At 54.4% G+C, this 14,166-nt stretch overlaps 1 protein-coding gene across 19 annotated transcripts in view; it reads left to right on the forward strand.

The window, feature by feature from the left end:
• The window catches only part of dpy (fibrillin-like protein dumpy), a 255,844-nt gene that overhangs the window by 142,947 nt on the left and 98,731 nt on the right, over positions 1-14,166 (forward strand). For 16 of the 19 annotated variants that reach the window (XM_070131759.1, XM_070131777.1, XM_070131778.1 and 13 more), the window contains 11 exons: positions 1-775; positions 879-2,888; positions 3,007-3,678; positions 3,844-4,136; positions 4,454-4,562; positions 4,724-5,239; positions 5,361-5,675; positions 6,342-8,156; positions 8,396-8,521; positions 10,425-11,204; positions 11,679-12,806. The exon at positions 1-775 is cut by the window's left edge and continues 170 nt beyond it. In XM_070131759.1, the coding sequence (XP_069987860.1) occupies positions 1-775; positions 879-2,888; positions 3,007-3,678; positions 3,844-4,136; positions 4,454-4,562; positions 4,724-5,239; positions 5,361-5,675; positions 6,342-8,156; positions 8,396-8,521; positions 10,425-11,204; positions 11,679-12,806 (8,539 nt within the window). The remainder of the gene's footprint in view (positions 776-878; positions 2,889-3,006; positions 3,679-3,843; positions 4,137-4,453; positions 4,563-4,723; positions 5,240-5,360; positions 5,676-6,341; positions 8,157-8,395; positions 8,522-10,424; positions 11,205-11,678; positions 12,807-14,166) is intronic. The other 3 variants (XM_070131766.1, XM_070131770.1, XM_070131773.1) reach the window with 3 other exon arrangements.

Raw genomic sequence — 14,166 nt, forward strand, 5'->3', positions numbered from 1 at the left:
GAGTGCCGCCAGGGCGTGAACCGCGTCGACTGCGTGTGCCCCGTCGGCTACCAGGGCAACCCCTACGTGGAGTGCGTCGACGTCGACGAGTGCATCGGCAGCGCATGCGGCATGAACGCCGTCTGCCTCAACACCCCCGGGAGCTTCGACTGCCGCTGCCAGGCAGACTTCTCCGGCAACCCCTTCCAGATGTGCATGCCGGACACGGTCGGCTCCGAGTCGTGTCTGGAGAACCCCGCCGCCTGCCCCGACTCGCCCTGCGCCACCGTCGTGTGCGGCCCCAACGCCCTCTGCACCGACGGCACCTGCACGTGTCTTCAAGGATTCAAGGGCGACCCTTCCAATCTCAGCGAAGGATGCCAGCCTGCAGGATGCCAAAACGATCTCTTCTGCGCTGACAACGAGATCTGCTTCTCCAGCGGCGGACGCCGTACCTGCGTCGACGCCTGTAACAAGGTTGAGTGTGGCCCCAATGCATTCTGTGTTGCACAGGCCCACCGCTCAGCCTGCCTGTGCAAGGACAGCTATAAGGGTAACCCTAACGACCTCACTGCAGGCTGCCAGCCTGAGGACCGTGAGAGCAAGTGCACCACCGACAGCGACTGCAGCCCCGGCCAGGTGTGCCAGGTGGACGCCCAGGGCCTCAAGGCCTGCGTCGACCCCTGCTTCTCCTACACCTGCGGTCAGAATGAGATTTGTTACAGCCAGGCTGGACGCCCTCTCTGTCGCTGCGATGAGGGCTACCTGCGCAACCCCTCAACCAAACAATGCCAGAGTAAGTACTGTTAACTGATTTGATTCGATTGCATCAGTGATACACAGCCAGGGTCACGTGGCACCGATGTAACCAAACTAACATCCTTTCTGTTTCTCCGCAGAGCCCAACGTTCCCGACTGCCAAGACGACCGCCAGTGCCCGCTCTCTGATGCTTGTCGGCCCGACCAGCTGGGCGTCCTCAAGTGCGTGGGCGTCTGCCAGGACTTCAACTGCCCTCTCCACTCCTCCTGCTTCGCCGTCAACCACCGTGGTCAGTGCCAGTGCGACCGAGGCTTCACGGGCAACCCCAACGACCGCAGCGGGTGCCGTCCCTTGCCCCGTGACGAGTGCCAGTCCGACGCTCAGTGCTCGGAGACCGAGAAGTGTGAGACGCGAGGCAATGTTCGCAAGTGTATGTCTGTGTGCGAAACCACTCGCTGCGGGCCCAACGCCGTGTGCGTTGCCAACAACCACGCCGCGCAGTGCCAGTGCCCGCCAGGTCTGTTTGCAGGCGACCCCAATGACCCTGTCAAGGGCTGCTCCTCTGTCAGTTGCATCATCAATGAGGACTGCCCCACAGACAAGGCTTGCAACAGACTGGACTTCACTTGCTTTGATGTCTGCTACGATGCTTGCGGCGACAATGCAATCTGTCTTGCCGAGAACCATCGCTACAACTGCAAGTGTCCTCCGGGCTCGCGGCCAAACCCGTCTGCCGAGATCGAGTGCGTGGCCGTGAACCTGTGCGACCCTAACCCCTGCCACACCTCTGCCACCTGCTCACCCGTCGGAGGGAACTACCAGTGCTCCTGCCCCGTCGGAATGGTCGGCGATCCGTACACAACCGGCTGCCACCCCAAGGGCATGTGTCCCAGCGGGAATGATGACTGCCCGCTGGACAGCGTCTGCATCAATGGCCGATGCGCCTCTCCTTGCGACCGAGCCTGTGGACCCAATGCCCAATGCAACGTCGTCAACAGGAAGCCCATCTGCACCTGCCCAACGGGATTCGTCCCCAATCCGACCCCAGACAAGGGATGCACCCGCCTGACATCCTCGTGCAACAATGATGCACAGTGCCAAGGAGGCGTGTGCCTGGATGGACAGTGCAAGGTAGTGTGCCGAGACAACAGCGAATGTGCCCAAGGAGAAAGGTGCTACAACAACATGTGCATGGTGCCCTGCGTCTCGTCTTCACAGTGCCCCACCAACCAGGCATGTATTTCTGGCGTGTGTCTCCTTGGTTGCCGCGGAAACACCGATTGTCCAACAGCGAATGCCTGCGTCAACAACAAATGTGATGACCCGTGCTCCAGGCCGAACGTGTGTGGCCCTAACGCTCAGTGCAGTGTGCTGAACCACTTGGCACAGTGCCAGTGTCCTTCAGGATTCATTCCAACACCAACACCACAACAAGGATGCGTCCGTGTGTCTGACACGTGTGCCACCATCAGTGAATGTGGTCCAAGCACTGTGTGTGATTTCGGCCTCTGTAAGCCCGTGTGCCAGCAGAGCAAGGAGTGTGCGCAGGGTGAGAGCTGCACCGCAGGAATGTGCCACAAGGTTTGCTTTGGTGACGGCAACTGCCTGCAGGGAGAGGTCTGCATTGAAGGTGCATGCGTGGGCGGCTGCCGAGGCAACAGCGACTGTCGGGTCAATGAGGTGTGCCTCTCCAAGAAGTGCATGTGCGCCAAGGGGTACCTACCGGGCCCCAGCGGCTGTGTCGACGTCGACGAGTGCCAGGACAGGCCATGCCACCCGAGTGCCTCCTGTGTCAACGTGCCAGGCTCCTACAAATGCACATGTCCCGCCAGCACCGTGGGCGATCCTTACCAAGCGCCGGGCTGCACCACGCCCAACGAATGTACCAACGACGCCCAGTGTAATGGAGACCAAGCGTGTGAAAAGACCGGCGACGGCATCTTAAAGTGTGTGGCGCCCTGCGCATCGGCCGTGTGCGGTTCCAACGCCCGCTGCAAGGTGGTCAACCGTAAGCCAGTGTGCGAGTGCGAGGCCGGCCACTTCGGCGACCCCAATGACCTCTCCGTCGGCTGCGTCAAGGGAGACTGCATCGTCAACGACGACTGTGCTTCCAACAAACTGTGCGACCTCCTCAGCTATAAGTGTATCAGTAAGTATCATGTATTAGTATATCAGGAAGTACCTTTGCAGAGACCTATTGCTGATTTTTTTTATAGTTTATAATTACGAGAATACTCACTCATTATTTCTTTCCTTGCCTTCTGCAGACCCGTGTGACAGTGTGAACTGTGGCTTCGGACGGTGCCAGGCGGTAGACCACGCTGCCGTGTGCTACTGCGAGCGAGGCTTCCAGACAGACTCCTCCGGAGGCTGCGTGGATGTGGACGAATGCCGTGACACCCCGTGCCACCGCACCGGCCTCTGCCGCAACACCCTGGGCAGCTACTCGTGCGTGTGTCCGGAGGGCCAGGTGGGCGACCCCGTGATGACGGGCTGCCGCAACCCCGGAGACTGCCTCGACGACAGCGAGTGCCCTAACGCCGCCGCCTGTTTCCAGACCAAGTGCCGCAACCCGTGCGAAATCCCGGGTGCCTGCGGCGTCGGCGCGCAGTGCCAGACGGTCAACCACAAGGCCGTCTGTTCCTGCCCTCCCCGCACCACCGGCGACCCCTTGTCCAGCTGCGTCGCCCTCGAGTGCCTCGGCCACAACGAGTGCCCGGCTGACAAGTCGTGCGTGAACAACAAGTGCGTGAACCCGTGCTCCATCCCCGGCGTGTGCGGCAAGAACTCCGAGTGCGTCGCGCGCGCTCACCTGCACCAGTGCTTCTGCAAGCCAGGCTTCACCGGCGACGCCACTCTCGGCTGCACGGACATCACCTACTGCCAGGTGGAGACGGACTGCCCCTCCGGCGAGCAGTGCAATGGCGGCGTCTGCCTGCGTAAGTTTCTTGTCTTTCTTTTGATTTAGGTCCATCGATAAATCAAAGATGAATTTCTTTTTGTATGCGTGGAAATGCCATGATCGTTAGCAATAAGAAAAGGATGCTTTAAATTATCTGTATCTCTAAGCTAACCGTATACCCGTGTCCCCCCTCCCCCCTCAGCCCGTTGTACCAGCAACCGAGAGTGCCTCAGCGACCAGGTGTGCATCGATGGCGCTTGCGTGCCCAAGTGCAGGTCCAACAACGACTGCCCCGACTTGCAAGTGTGCCAGAACAACCTCTGCGTGCCAGAAGTCAAGTGCCGCCAGAACGCCGACTGCAGCGCCGACGAGCAGTGCCGCACCAACCTCGTGGGCCAAGCGGAGTGCCGCGAGGTGTGCGACGGACTCACGCTCTGCGGACGCAACGCAGAGTGCAAGGCAATCAACCACCAAGCCGTGTGCCAGTGCCCGCAGGTAAGCGCTCTGCCAGAAAGTGTGGACATGGTTTAAAATTCTCTCTCTCTCTCTCTCTTTCTCTCTCTCTCTCTCTCTCTCTCTCTCTCTCTCTCTCTCTCTCTCTCTCTCTCTCTCTCTCTCTCTCTCTCTCTCTCTCTCTCTCTCTAATTAGTTCCTTAATTGCGTATGCTTTTTAATGGAAGATATCGCAAAAAATAAAGGTATTCGTATTGCCAAAAAATGTTCCAAGAGGGAAACAGGTTTGCAAACTAAATTTATGAACAGAAAAATAAATAGATATAATAGAAGTGTTAATCCCACGTTTCCCGACGCAGGGCTACTTCGGCGACGCCACGGACGAGCGCCAAGGCTGCCAGAAGATCGAGTGCGAGGTGGACGAGCAGTGCGCGCAGAACCAGCGCTGCGACAACTACATGTGCAAGAGTAAGCGCTGTTTTCGCTTATGTATCGCGTCTGATTATGTAGTTTCATTTCGGTTTCAAAAATGTTTTTCATCAAATATCTAGTAGTTAGTTAGGGAATGGAATTATTTTTTGATTGGGGTGATTAGAGATTCTAATGATTTTCTGCTTGCCCGTGAACAGTTGCCTGCCGCGTGAACAACCAATGTGGTGAGAACGCCCTGTGTCTCTCCGAGGGCCACAAGGCGGTCTGCTTCTGCCGCGATGGGTTCCAGGGCGACCCCCTCAGGGGATGCCAGCCCATTGACTTCTGCAGGAGCAGCCCGTGCGGCGCGGGAGCCAAGTGCCAGAACGTCCCCGGCAGCTACAAGTGCCTCTGCCCGCCCGGCACCGTGGGCGACGCCTACTCCGACGGCTGCAAGCCTCCCGTCATCTGCCTGGTGAACAGCGACTGCCCCGACTCCGCCTTCTGCGGCGAAGAGGACAACGTGCCCAAGTGCAAGGACGTGTGCGAGCGCGCGGAGTGCGGCCCCAACGCCGAGTGCGGCGCCGTCAACCACCGCGCCGTGTGCACCTGCAAGACCAGCTACGAGGGCGACCCCAACGACCGCGTCACCGGCTGTCGCCCCTACCAGCCCATCTGCAGCCGCAACACCGACTGCCCGCCGCAGACCATCTGCGACGGAGGCCGCTGCAGACGTGAGTTGCACGACGGGCGTTTGGGAAACTTTTCTGTCCCTTTTCTGCATAATTGACTTTGTATTTTAGCATCTCTGTTTTAGCAAGTCCAGGGCGTCACCTCGACCTTCTCCCCCGACAGCGCCGTGCCAGAGCGACCAGGAGTGCGGCCTGACGGAGGCGTGCGTGCGGGGCCAGTGCAGCGACCTGTGCGACGAGGACGACGCGTGCGGCCTCAACTCCGCCTGCACGATGATCAACCACCGCCGCCAGTGCTCGTGCCCGCCGGGATTCACGGGCAACGCGGAGACCGAGTGCTACCGCGTGCCCACCACCTGCCAGAGGAATAACGACTGCCCCGCCGGGTTCCTGTGCAAGGCCGGCATGTGCGCGCCCGCCTGCGCAGGGGACAACGAGTGCGCGCTCAACGAGAAGTGCGTCAGCGGATCCTGCATGCGTGAGTAGCGATGCCGGCGCCGGGCGATTCCGGCGGCCATTTTGTTTTTATTATATCTGGAGATAATTTGTCGGACACAATTACACGCACTCACCCAAACCGCACACACACACACACACACACACACACACACACACACACACACACACACACACACACACACACACACACACACACACACACACACACACACACACACACACACACACACACATACACATACACAGACACAAACATACACACACACATACACACACATACACAAACACACACAAATGCATACACGCACACACAAACACACACACACACACACACATATATGTATTGTATATATATACATATACATATACATACATATACATTATATACATTATATACATAAACGTTATATACATACATATATATATATATATATATATATATATATATATATATATATATATATATATATATATATATATATATATATATATATATATATATATATATATATATATATATATATATATATATATATATATATATGTATATATATATATATGTATGTATGTATGTATATATAATGTATGTATGTATGTATAATGATACACATATGCACATATATACATATACTTACATATACACATATACACTCATGTACGTTTCAACGGCCCGCCTCCCCCGCAGTGACCTGCCGCCTGGACAACGACTGCTTCCTGGGCCACATCTGCCTGAACAACCTGTGCATGATCGGCTGCCGCGCCAACGAGGACTGCATGTCGAGCGAGGCCTGCCTCAACAACCGCTGCACGGACCCCTGCGGCTCGTCGGCCGTCTGCGGCGCCAACGCGCTCTGCTCCGTCGTGAACCACCGCGCGCAGTGCTCGTGCCCCGAGGGCTTCATCCCCAACCCGACGCCCAACGTGGCATGCGTCCGCAAGCCCAGCACCTGCGCCATCAACTCCGACTGCGCCTCCGGCTTCGTGTGCACGGCGGGCAGCTGCCTGGCCATCTGCTCGTCCGACACCAGCTGCCTGGACAACGAGCGCTGCGTCAGCACCGTCTGCCGCCCCACCTGTCGCCGCGACGACGACTGCAGCTCGGGCGACCTCTGCAGCAACCTCATCTGCGTCGCCGGCTGCCGCGCCGACACGCAGTGCCCGTCCACGCAGGCGTGCGTCAACAACAAGTGCATCGACCCGTGCGCGTCGCCCACCGCATGCGGGGGCAATGCGCGCTGCGCCGTCGAGGCCCACCGCGTCAAGTGCGCGTGCCCGGACAACCTGGTGGGTGACCCCTACGTCAACTGCCGGCTGCCGGTCACGTCGTGCAGCGGCGACAGCGGCTGTCCCAGCGGCATGACCTGCTTCTTCGGCACGTGCCGCCCCCTCTGCAAGGGCGACCAGGAATGCTTCAACAACGAGCGCTGCGTGGGCGGCGTCTGCAAGGAGATCTGCAGCTCCGACAGCCAGTGCGGCGCCGGCAACATCTGCGAGGGGCGCCTGTGCATCCTCGGCTGCCGCTCCGACTCGTCCTGCCCGACGGAGCAGTCGTGCATCAACCGCCAGTGCCGAGATCCGTGCCAGGGCGCCACCGCCTGCGGCACCTGTGCCCAGTGCCAGGTCGTCAGCCATCGCGCGCAGTGCAGCTGCCCGCCCACCGCCGTGGGCGACCCCTTCATCGCCTGCACCACTCCCCCGCGCGCCTGCTCCTCCAACACCGACTGCGCCTTCCGCGGGTTCTGCCAGTCCGGCTACTGCACCAAGCAGTGCTCGTCCTCCGACCAGTGCAACTGCGGCGAGACGTGCAGCGACGGCCACTGCCACGCCCAGTGCGCCGAGGACCAGGAGTGCGCCCAGGGCTTCCTGTGCCGCGGGGGCGTTTGTGTGACCGGGTGCCGCGCCAACACCGATTGCCCGCTCACGCAGGGCTGCGTCAACCGCGAGTGCCAGGACCCATGCGACGACGCCTGCGGGGACAACACCTACTGCCGCGTGTCGAACCACCGGCCGCTGTGCTTCTGCAACAGCGGCTACCAGGGCGACCCCGTCAAGGGCTGCGAGGAGTACGAGTGCCTCAAGGACACCGACTGCGACTCTGAGCAGGTGTGCCTCAACCAGGAGTGCAAGAACCCCTGCCTGCAGGACACGTGCGGCACCAACGCGCGCTGCAGGGTGGTCAGCCACAGCGTGGAGTGCTCGTGCCCGCCCAACTTCTACGGCAACCCTCAGATCGAGTGCAAGAAGGAGATCAACGAGTGCCTCAACAACCCGTGCGCCAACAACGCGCAGTGCATCAACACCGTCGGCAGCTTCATGTGCGAGTGCAACAACGGCTGCCAGGGAGACCCCTACCGCAGCGGCTGCCTGTGCCCGCAAGAGCATGTGGACCCCTGCCTCCTCATCTCGTGCGGCCAGAACGCCCTGTGCCGCATCGTCACCCAGACAGAGGCCGAGTGCTACTGCCCCGACAGCCTGCCCAACGGCGACCCCCTCGCCAAATGTAAGTACCTGACGCGAAACACAAACCAACTTTTCATTTGAGTAAACAGTCGAAGCGCTCGAACCGTCAAATCAACAGGGTGTAGCTGTGTCGCGCCCTCCCCTCCCCTCGCGCGCTACACTCCCCTCTCCTAACATTAGTCCACACATACAAAGCCCTCCCCAAGGCCGCCCCCTCCCCCCTTCGCCTCCCCCCGTCGCCTCACCCCTTCGCCTCACCCCTTCGCCTCGCCCCCACAGGCACGGGAGACTGCCGCCAGACGGGGTGCGGGACGGCGGCGTCCTGCCTCATCGACCGCGACGGAAGCTACGAGTGCCGGTGCCGACGCGGGTGGAGCGGCAACCCCTACGACGAGTGCGTCCCTGGTGAGTACTGTGCCCTGGCTGCGTGGATTGGGGATTGGAGGTTGATGCTGTAGACTTGATTCGGGTTGATTGGAGTTGATTGGTTAGAAAGGCGGCAGTTGCTTGCGTGTTATTAAGGCCAGTGTTATATAGTATTTATTTACTGGTGTAATTTGCTTATGATTTTGTATTCCACGTATTCATCATCATTATCATCATTTATCAATATCATCATCATCACCATTATCACGATCATTATTATTTTTATTATCATCACAGTCATCATTATTATTGTTGTTATTATCATTATTATTATCGCAATCATCGCATGCTATTACAGATTAAAAAGAAGAATAATTTATTCATCTAGACATTGGCCCTAATAACCGAAGTTTACTGTTTTGGGTGAATTTGATTGGTTCATAAATTTAAGTATTTAGGAACTGCTGAAGAAATCGAAGCATGAGAAATTATATATATTTTTTTATTAATATCATGCATTCTAGCTTCTTTCAAACCCTTTCTTTTTATTTCCTCAAAGCAAAAAAAAAAAAATCTTCATAATAATTAACGATAAATGAATTAGTATTAATAGTCATAAAGCTATATTTTCCGCTCCTCCAATTTTAGCTGTTAAATGCTTCGATATCTTTCCTAAAAGCGGACATCTGTAGTGCATTCAAAGTAGAGGTTGCAAAAAAAAAAAAAAAAAAAAAAAAAAAAGTATGAATAAATATTATGATATATAGAAAAAAAAAGTCCAATCTTAAAGCCAATCTTCTTTTTTTTCATTTTCTTTACCCCCCTCCCCCCTTTTTAAAAAAAATCCCCTTCTTTTTTTTCTCTTTGTTTCTTGCAAGCGACATTCGTCAGCGATGGAATTGCAACATCCTGCCTTCCTCTCGTATAGAGTTAGGAAGGATGATTATCTTTTCAGCAAGGAGAAAATAGAGGATTATTTTCTCATTCCATCGGAAAAAAAAGAGGGAAAAAGACATTACGATGGATGGAAATGAGGAAGAAAAAGAAAAAAAGTTCCGTTTTCTTTTAAAGAATTCGCATCGCTGAATATGTCGCCCGTTTCCCGTTTTCTCTCTTTTATTTTTTTTTATTTTCCGTCCCCCCCCTCCCTCCCCCTTTCTGTGAGTGCTCCCTGATTTCACACTCTTCGGATCCTTCGCGCCGAGACACAGGAAAAAGGGTCGTCCCTGAGTCGTCCTGTGCGGCAGTCAAACAGCTTTTCTCACTCACTCAGACACCTGTTGAACATCTGCCTTTTTGTGTCCTCGTCCCTCACTTACCACCACTACTACTACTACTACAACTACTACTAGTACTACTACTACTCCTACTACTGTTACTACTGTTGCTACCTACTACTGATTTCTTGCCCCGTTTTTTGTGTCCCCGTGTTGTGTTGGTCCGCCTAACCTCTACTCCCACCCCCAAAAATTATTTGTTTTCCTCTACCAACTCGAGACACCTAAGAACACTGTACCCCTAATTTTGCAGCCTAGCCGCATAGTATGTGTGTTGTCCGGAAATTAGTTGCCGCATATGTGTGTCATTTAACCCAAAAACATAAAAGACCAAAGGAGATTCATGTTGTTAGTTTTTACAAAATAATCCCGGTTTGTGCACATGGGTGTTAGGCCGTGTCTCAAGTTCAGGTTGAAGGTGATCTATACAGCTGTAAGTAATGATTACATGTTAGGCCGCATTAACGAGATACACAGAGTGCACACAAAAAGTATATATATAACCAGTGTAACCATGTGACAGCAGCTCACTTGCATTTGTCTATAACTCTGAGGCGGTGGAGGCCCGGAGGCCGAGCCGGCGCGACCGGCCTCGGCTGGGCCGCGGCTCCCTGGCCTCCACCGCGCGTGTGCATGCTCACCCGCCCTTCCCTCTCTCACACTAGATACTCAGTGCACGCTTGACACAGACTGCCCGCCCACTCAGGCATGTATAAGTGGACAGTGTAAAGACCCCTGCACAGTGCGGGGGGCGTGCGGCGAGCGCGCACTCTGCCGGACCGTGGCGCACGCGGCGCAGTGCTCTTGCCCGCAGTGCTATGTAGGCCGCCCCAAGGTGGCCTGCAGGCCCGACCCCACCTGTGATGCTATCCCCAAGGAGCCCCCCATAACCACTGGCTGTCGGGGCGACTCCGAGTGCCCCGACAGTCAGGCTTGCGATCGAGCCCAGTCTCAGTGCTACGACCCCTGCGTCCGCGGAGGGGCGTTGTGTGAAGCCAATAAGATGTGTGAAGTCAGGAAGCACGAGCCCACTTGCATATGTAAACATGGCTTTGTCGTAAATTCAGTGGGCGAGTTTGTCTGTGCGACAGGGCCCATAGAGTGCCGGGCGAACGACGAGTGCGCGAGCAACCTGGCGTGCGTCAACAGCAAGTGTGTGAACCCGTGTTCGGTAGGCCAGCCCTGCCCGCCCTCCAAGCAGTGTGATGTGCTCAACCACCAGCCCGTGTGCATCTGCGTGAAGGACTGCAACCCCTCCGTCACCATCTGCCTCCGTGACGAGGGATGCGGCCCCACGGAGGCGTGCGTGTCCTACCAATGCGTGGACCCCTGCGCCTCGCACGTCTGCCCCGGCGACACGCCATGCTACGTGGAGGACCACAAGCCACTCTGTAAATTCTGCCCGCCTGGCTTTACCGTTGACCCTGAGTTTGGATGCGTTAAAGGTAAACACTTCGCTCAGTGTTCGCGGCCATGATGCTAATATTGTATTAACCCGACTGAACGGTGATGGAGAGATAGTGGCACGTAGTTGTTGTTAGTCAGCCACGTCGACTAATGTCTGACAGAGTAGACTAATGAATATATACTCACGTACCAGTCTTGTTTGCTAATATTTCCAATTGTTTGAATTAATCAAGAGAATGTTCACTTGCAAGTCAACTCATCTAATTAACACTGCAAGTTCGATTCACAGTCTTTCTCCAAAATGAACATTCAGAATAGATACATAATACGAAAAACAAAGACCCTCAACTCTCAGTAAGTCAAAATCCACAGAGAACCTCTCAGACAAGGACTGACAAGGGACCTTAGCTCTTCATTTTATACTGTGCCAGAACATGTCACCATGAAACATTAATGGCTCTTCAGTTTTTTTTATTACCACTCTCTTATTCCATTTCCATATTTTGCAACAGACACCGATACAACCTCCCCCTCCACCCCATCCACCACCTCCCGGACGTCGTGCCGCAGTGACGCTGACTGCGGCACCACAAAACATATTTGCCTCCAAGGACAATGCACAAACCCCTGCCTGGTCGCCTGTGGGACACGCGACTGTTCCATCAGCATTGGCACTCAAAACGAAGTAAAGATCAATTGCCACGACACCTCAAAGACCACAGAACCCACTACCACACCCATTGCTGACATCGGCAAAACTCTCAGCCCCAAGGAGCCCACTCACACGGTCGGCTTCTTCACTGACAAACCCGCGACGACCGATCGCCCCCAAACACCTTTCGGATTTTCCACAACCTTTTCCTCCGTGTCTCCGGGCGTGACGCCTCCTGTCACCCCAGCCACGCCTCTGGAACCCTCTGTCACACCCCTCGCCCCTTCCTCTCACAAAACCACGCGGAGGCCGGTCAAAGGTCCCACTCGACGCCCACCCAAAATCAACACGCCCCGACCTCGACCTCCCTTCGGTGTCGAGGTCACGACCAAGCGACCTCCCTTCGGTGTCGAGGTCACGACCAGGCGACCTCCTCCCTTCACAACACCTCCAACGGAGCTCCCTTTCACGCCCGCAGTTCCCGAGGAGACGCCCACACACACCACGCCCACACCAACGCGTGTAACAACGCCAAGAGCTCCTCCGGTCACAGAGGACAACACCATACACCGGCCTCCCTCGACACCTAGGCCGCGCCCCTTTACACCGACCACAAAGCGCCCTAGAATAACCATCAAAAGACCTCTGTTCCCCAAGACCAGCCCTGTCCCCCCCACACAAACAGACACCCCGCACACCAACCCCCCCTTCCGCTTCACCCCCAAAACACCCGCCCCCCCCCGCCCCCCGGAATCCGTCCCCACCACCACCCCCAGTTCCTCGGTGCCCAAGACGCTGGCGCCCGGCCCCAAGACGTGCACCAGCAGCGTCGAGTGCCCGAGGAACCTGGCGTGCCTCCAGAATAAGTGCACAGACCCGTGCAAGATGTCTAGTCCGTGTGGTAGCGGGTTCACGTGTCAGGTGATCAGTAACAGACTAACATGTCAGTGTCCCACGGGGCCAGCGCTAGGCTCCCGATGCCCCGAAGGTAATAATCATTTTCTCTCCCAAAATATGAGAACAAAACAAGCAGACAACCCCTTTTGTGTTGTCGTTGCTGTTTTTGTTATTTATTTTAGCTTACGCCCGCTTCCGGGTCGGCGGGAATCGTTTTCTCCCGGTGACAAATTCTCGACCAGCATCTCGAGTCTTACTAAAATGGAAAAGAAATGGCGGGACAAATAATAAAAGCCATTCTAACAATAACATCTTTCTTTTTTTTTCTTTATCATGGTCTTAACCCCCAATATTTATAGGCTCACGATGCTGGTTTAGAAAGCTGTCCGTTCTTCCTCCCTTCAGAAGCTTTTTGGAAATCTGTAGTTATTTGTAATCCCTGAACACATTGTTCGATTGGTCATATAAACAATGGCGGAGTCACTGTGAACGATACATGATCAGCTTAATTATTTGTTCTGATTTCCTCAGTTTTTTTTTTTTTCGTTTCCCCCTTTATTTTAAGATCAAGTTACACGAAATAACTGTTGGTCCGCCATTGTCGGTGCATTTATTGAACAAAATTTTTCGCTTGTTCACCCCCTCTCCCTACGCTCCCCTCCCCTCCCCTCCCGAAATAACACTTATAAAGATTCCTATACAATCCCTTTTATAAATGAACACTTTACCCTGTATTATATGGTGTTGTGTGCGCGTGTGGTATTACTTGTGTGGTTCTATCGGCCTTCTGAGTCTGTCCTGCTTCCTCGGACGTTTTCTTCTACCCATTTTCTTCTAACTCGTTTTCCTTGGCCTCGGACGAAAGGGGAAACTGCACTAAAAAATAAGAACGGTGCTTCCCACTCTTCAATTCGAAAGTGCTTGGTGTACTGTTGTCCTAACCTTATTGTAATCTGTCCTTGCTATCTAATATTAGCCATTATTTTTTTTCTCATGAATATGCTGCGCTTTTTGTCTGAAATGCTTTATTAACCCAAGTGAAGGATGGAAAGTGCTTCACCCACGCAAGGAAAAGTCTCTAGGCTTTTTGTCTCGAAAATCTGAGATGTAATGCCTTGATTGTGCTCTAACACGTATGAAACACGCCTGAACTGAGATTGTTTTTGTTTTTGTTTTTTCTTTATTTGTTTTAACCACTGTATTGTTCGTCCTGTGTGCTTTGATGTGTACCACTTATAACAAAAAAAAAAATAAAAATCTGGTTGTGATGTTCCCATTAACACATGCGCGAGTTTTTTTTTGTTTTTCTTTTGCATGCGTTTGTTTGTTCGTTTTAGTGATCGCCCAGCATGCAGTTGTGGATGTTGCATTGTGTGCTTGCATTAACTGCATTGTGTTTGTGCATTTTGTTTGTGTCTTGTGCATTTTGTTTTTGTTATGTTTTGTTGTTA

This window comes from Penaeus vannamei, chromosome 17 (assembly GCF_042767895.1).
Source record: "Penaeus vannamei isolate JL-2024 chromosome 17, ASM4276789v1, whole genome shotgun sequence".
Classification (NCBI taxonomy): domain Eukaryota; kingdom Metazoa; phylum Arthropoda; class Malacostraca; order Decapoda; family Penaeidae; genus Penaeus; species Penaeus vannamei.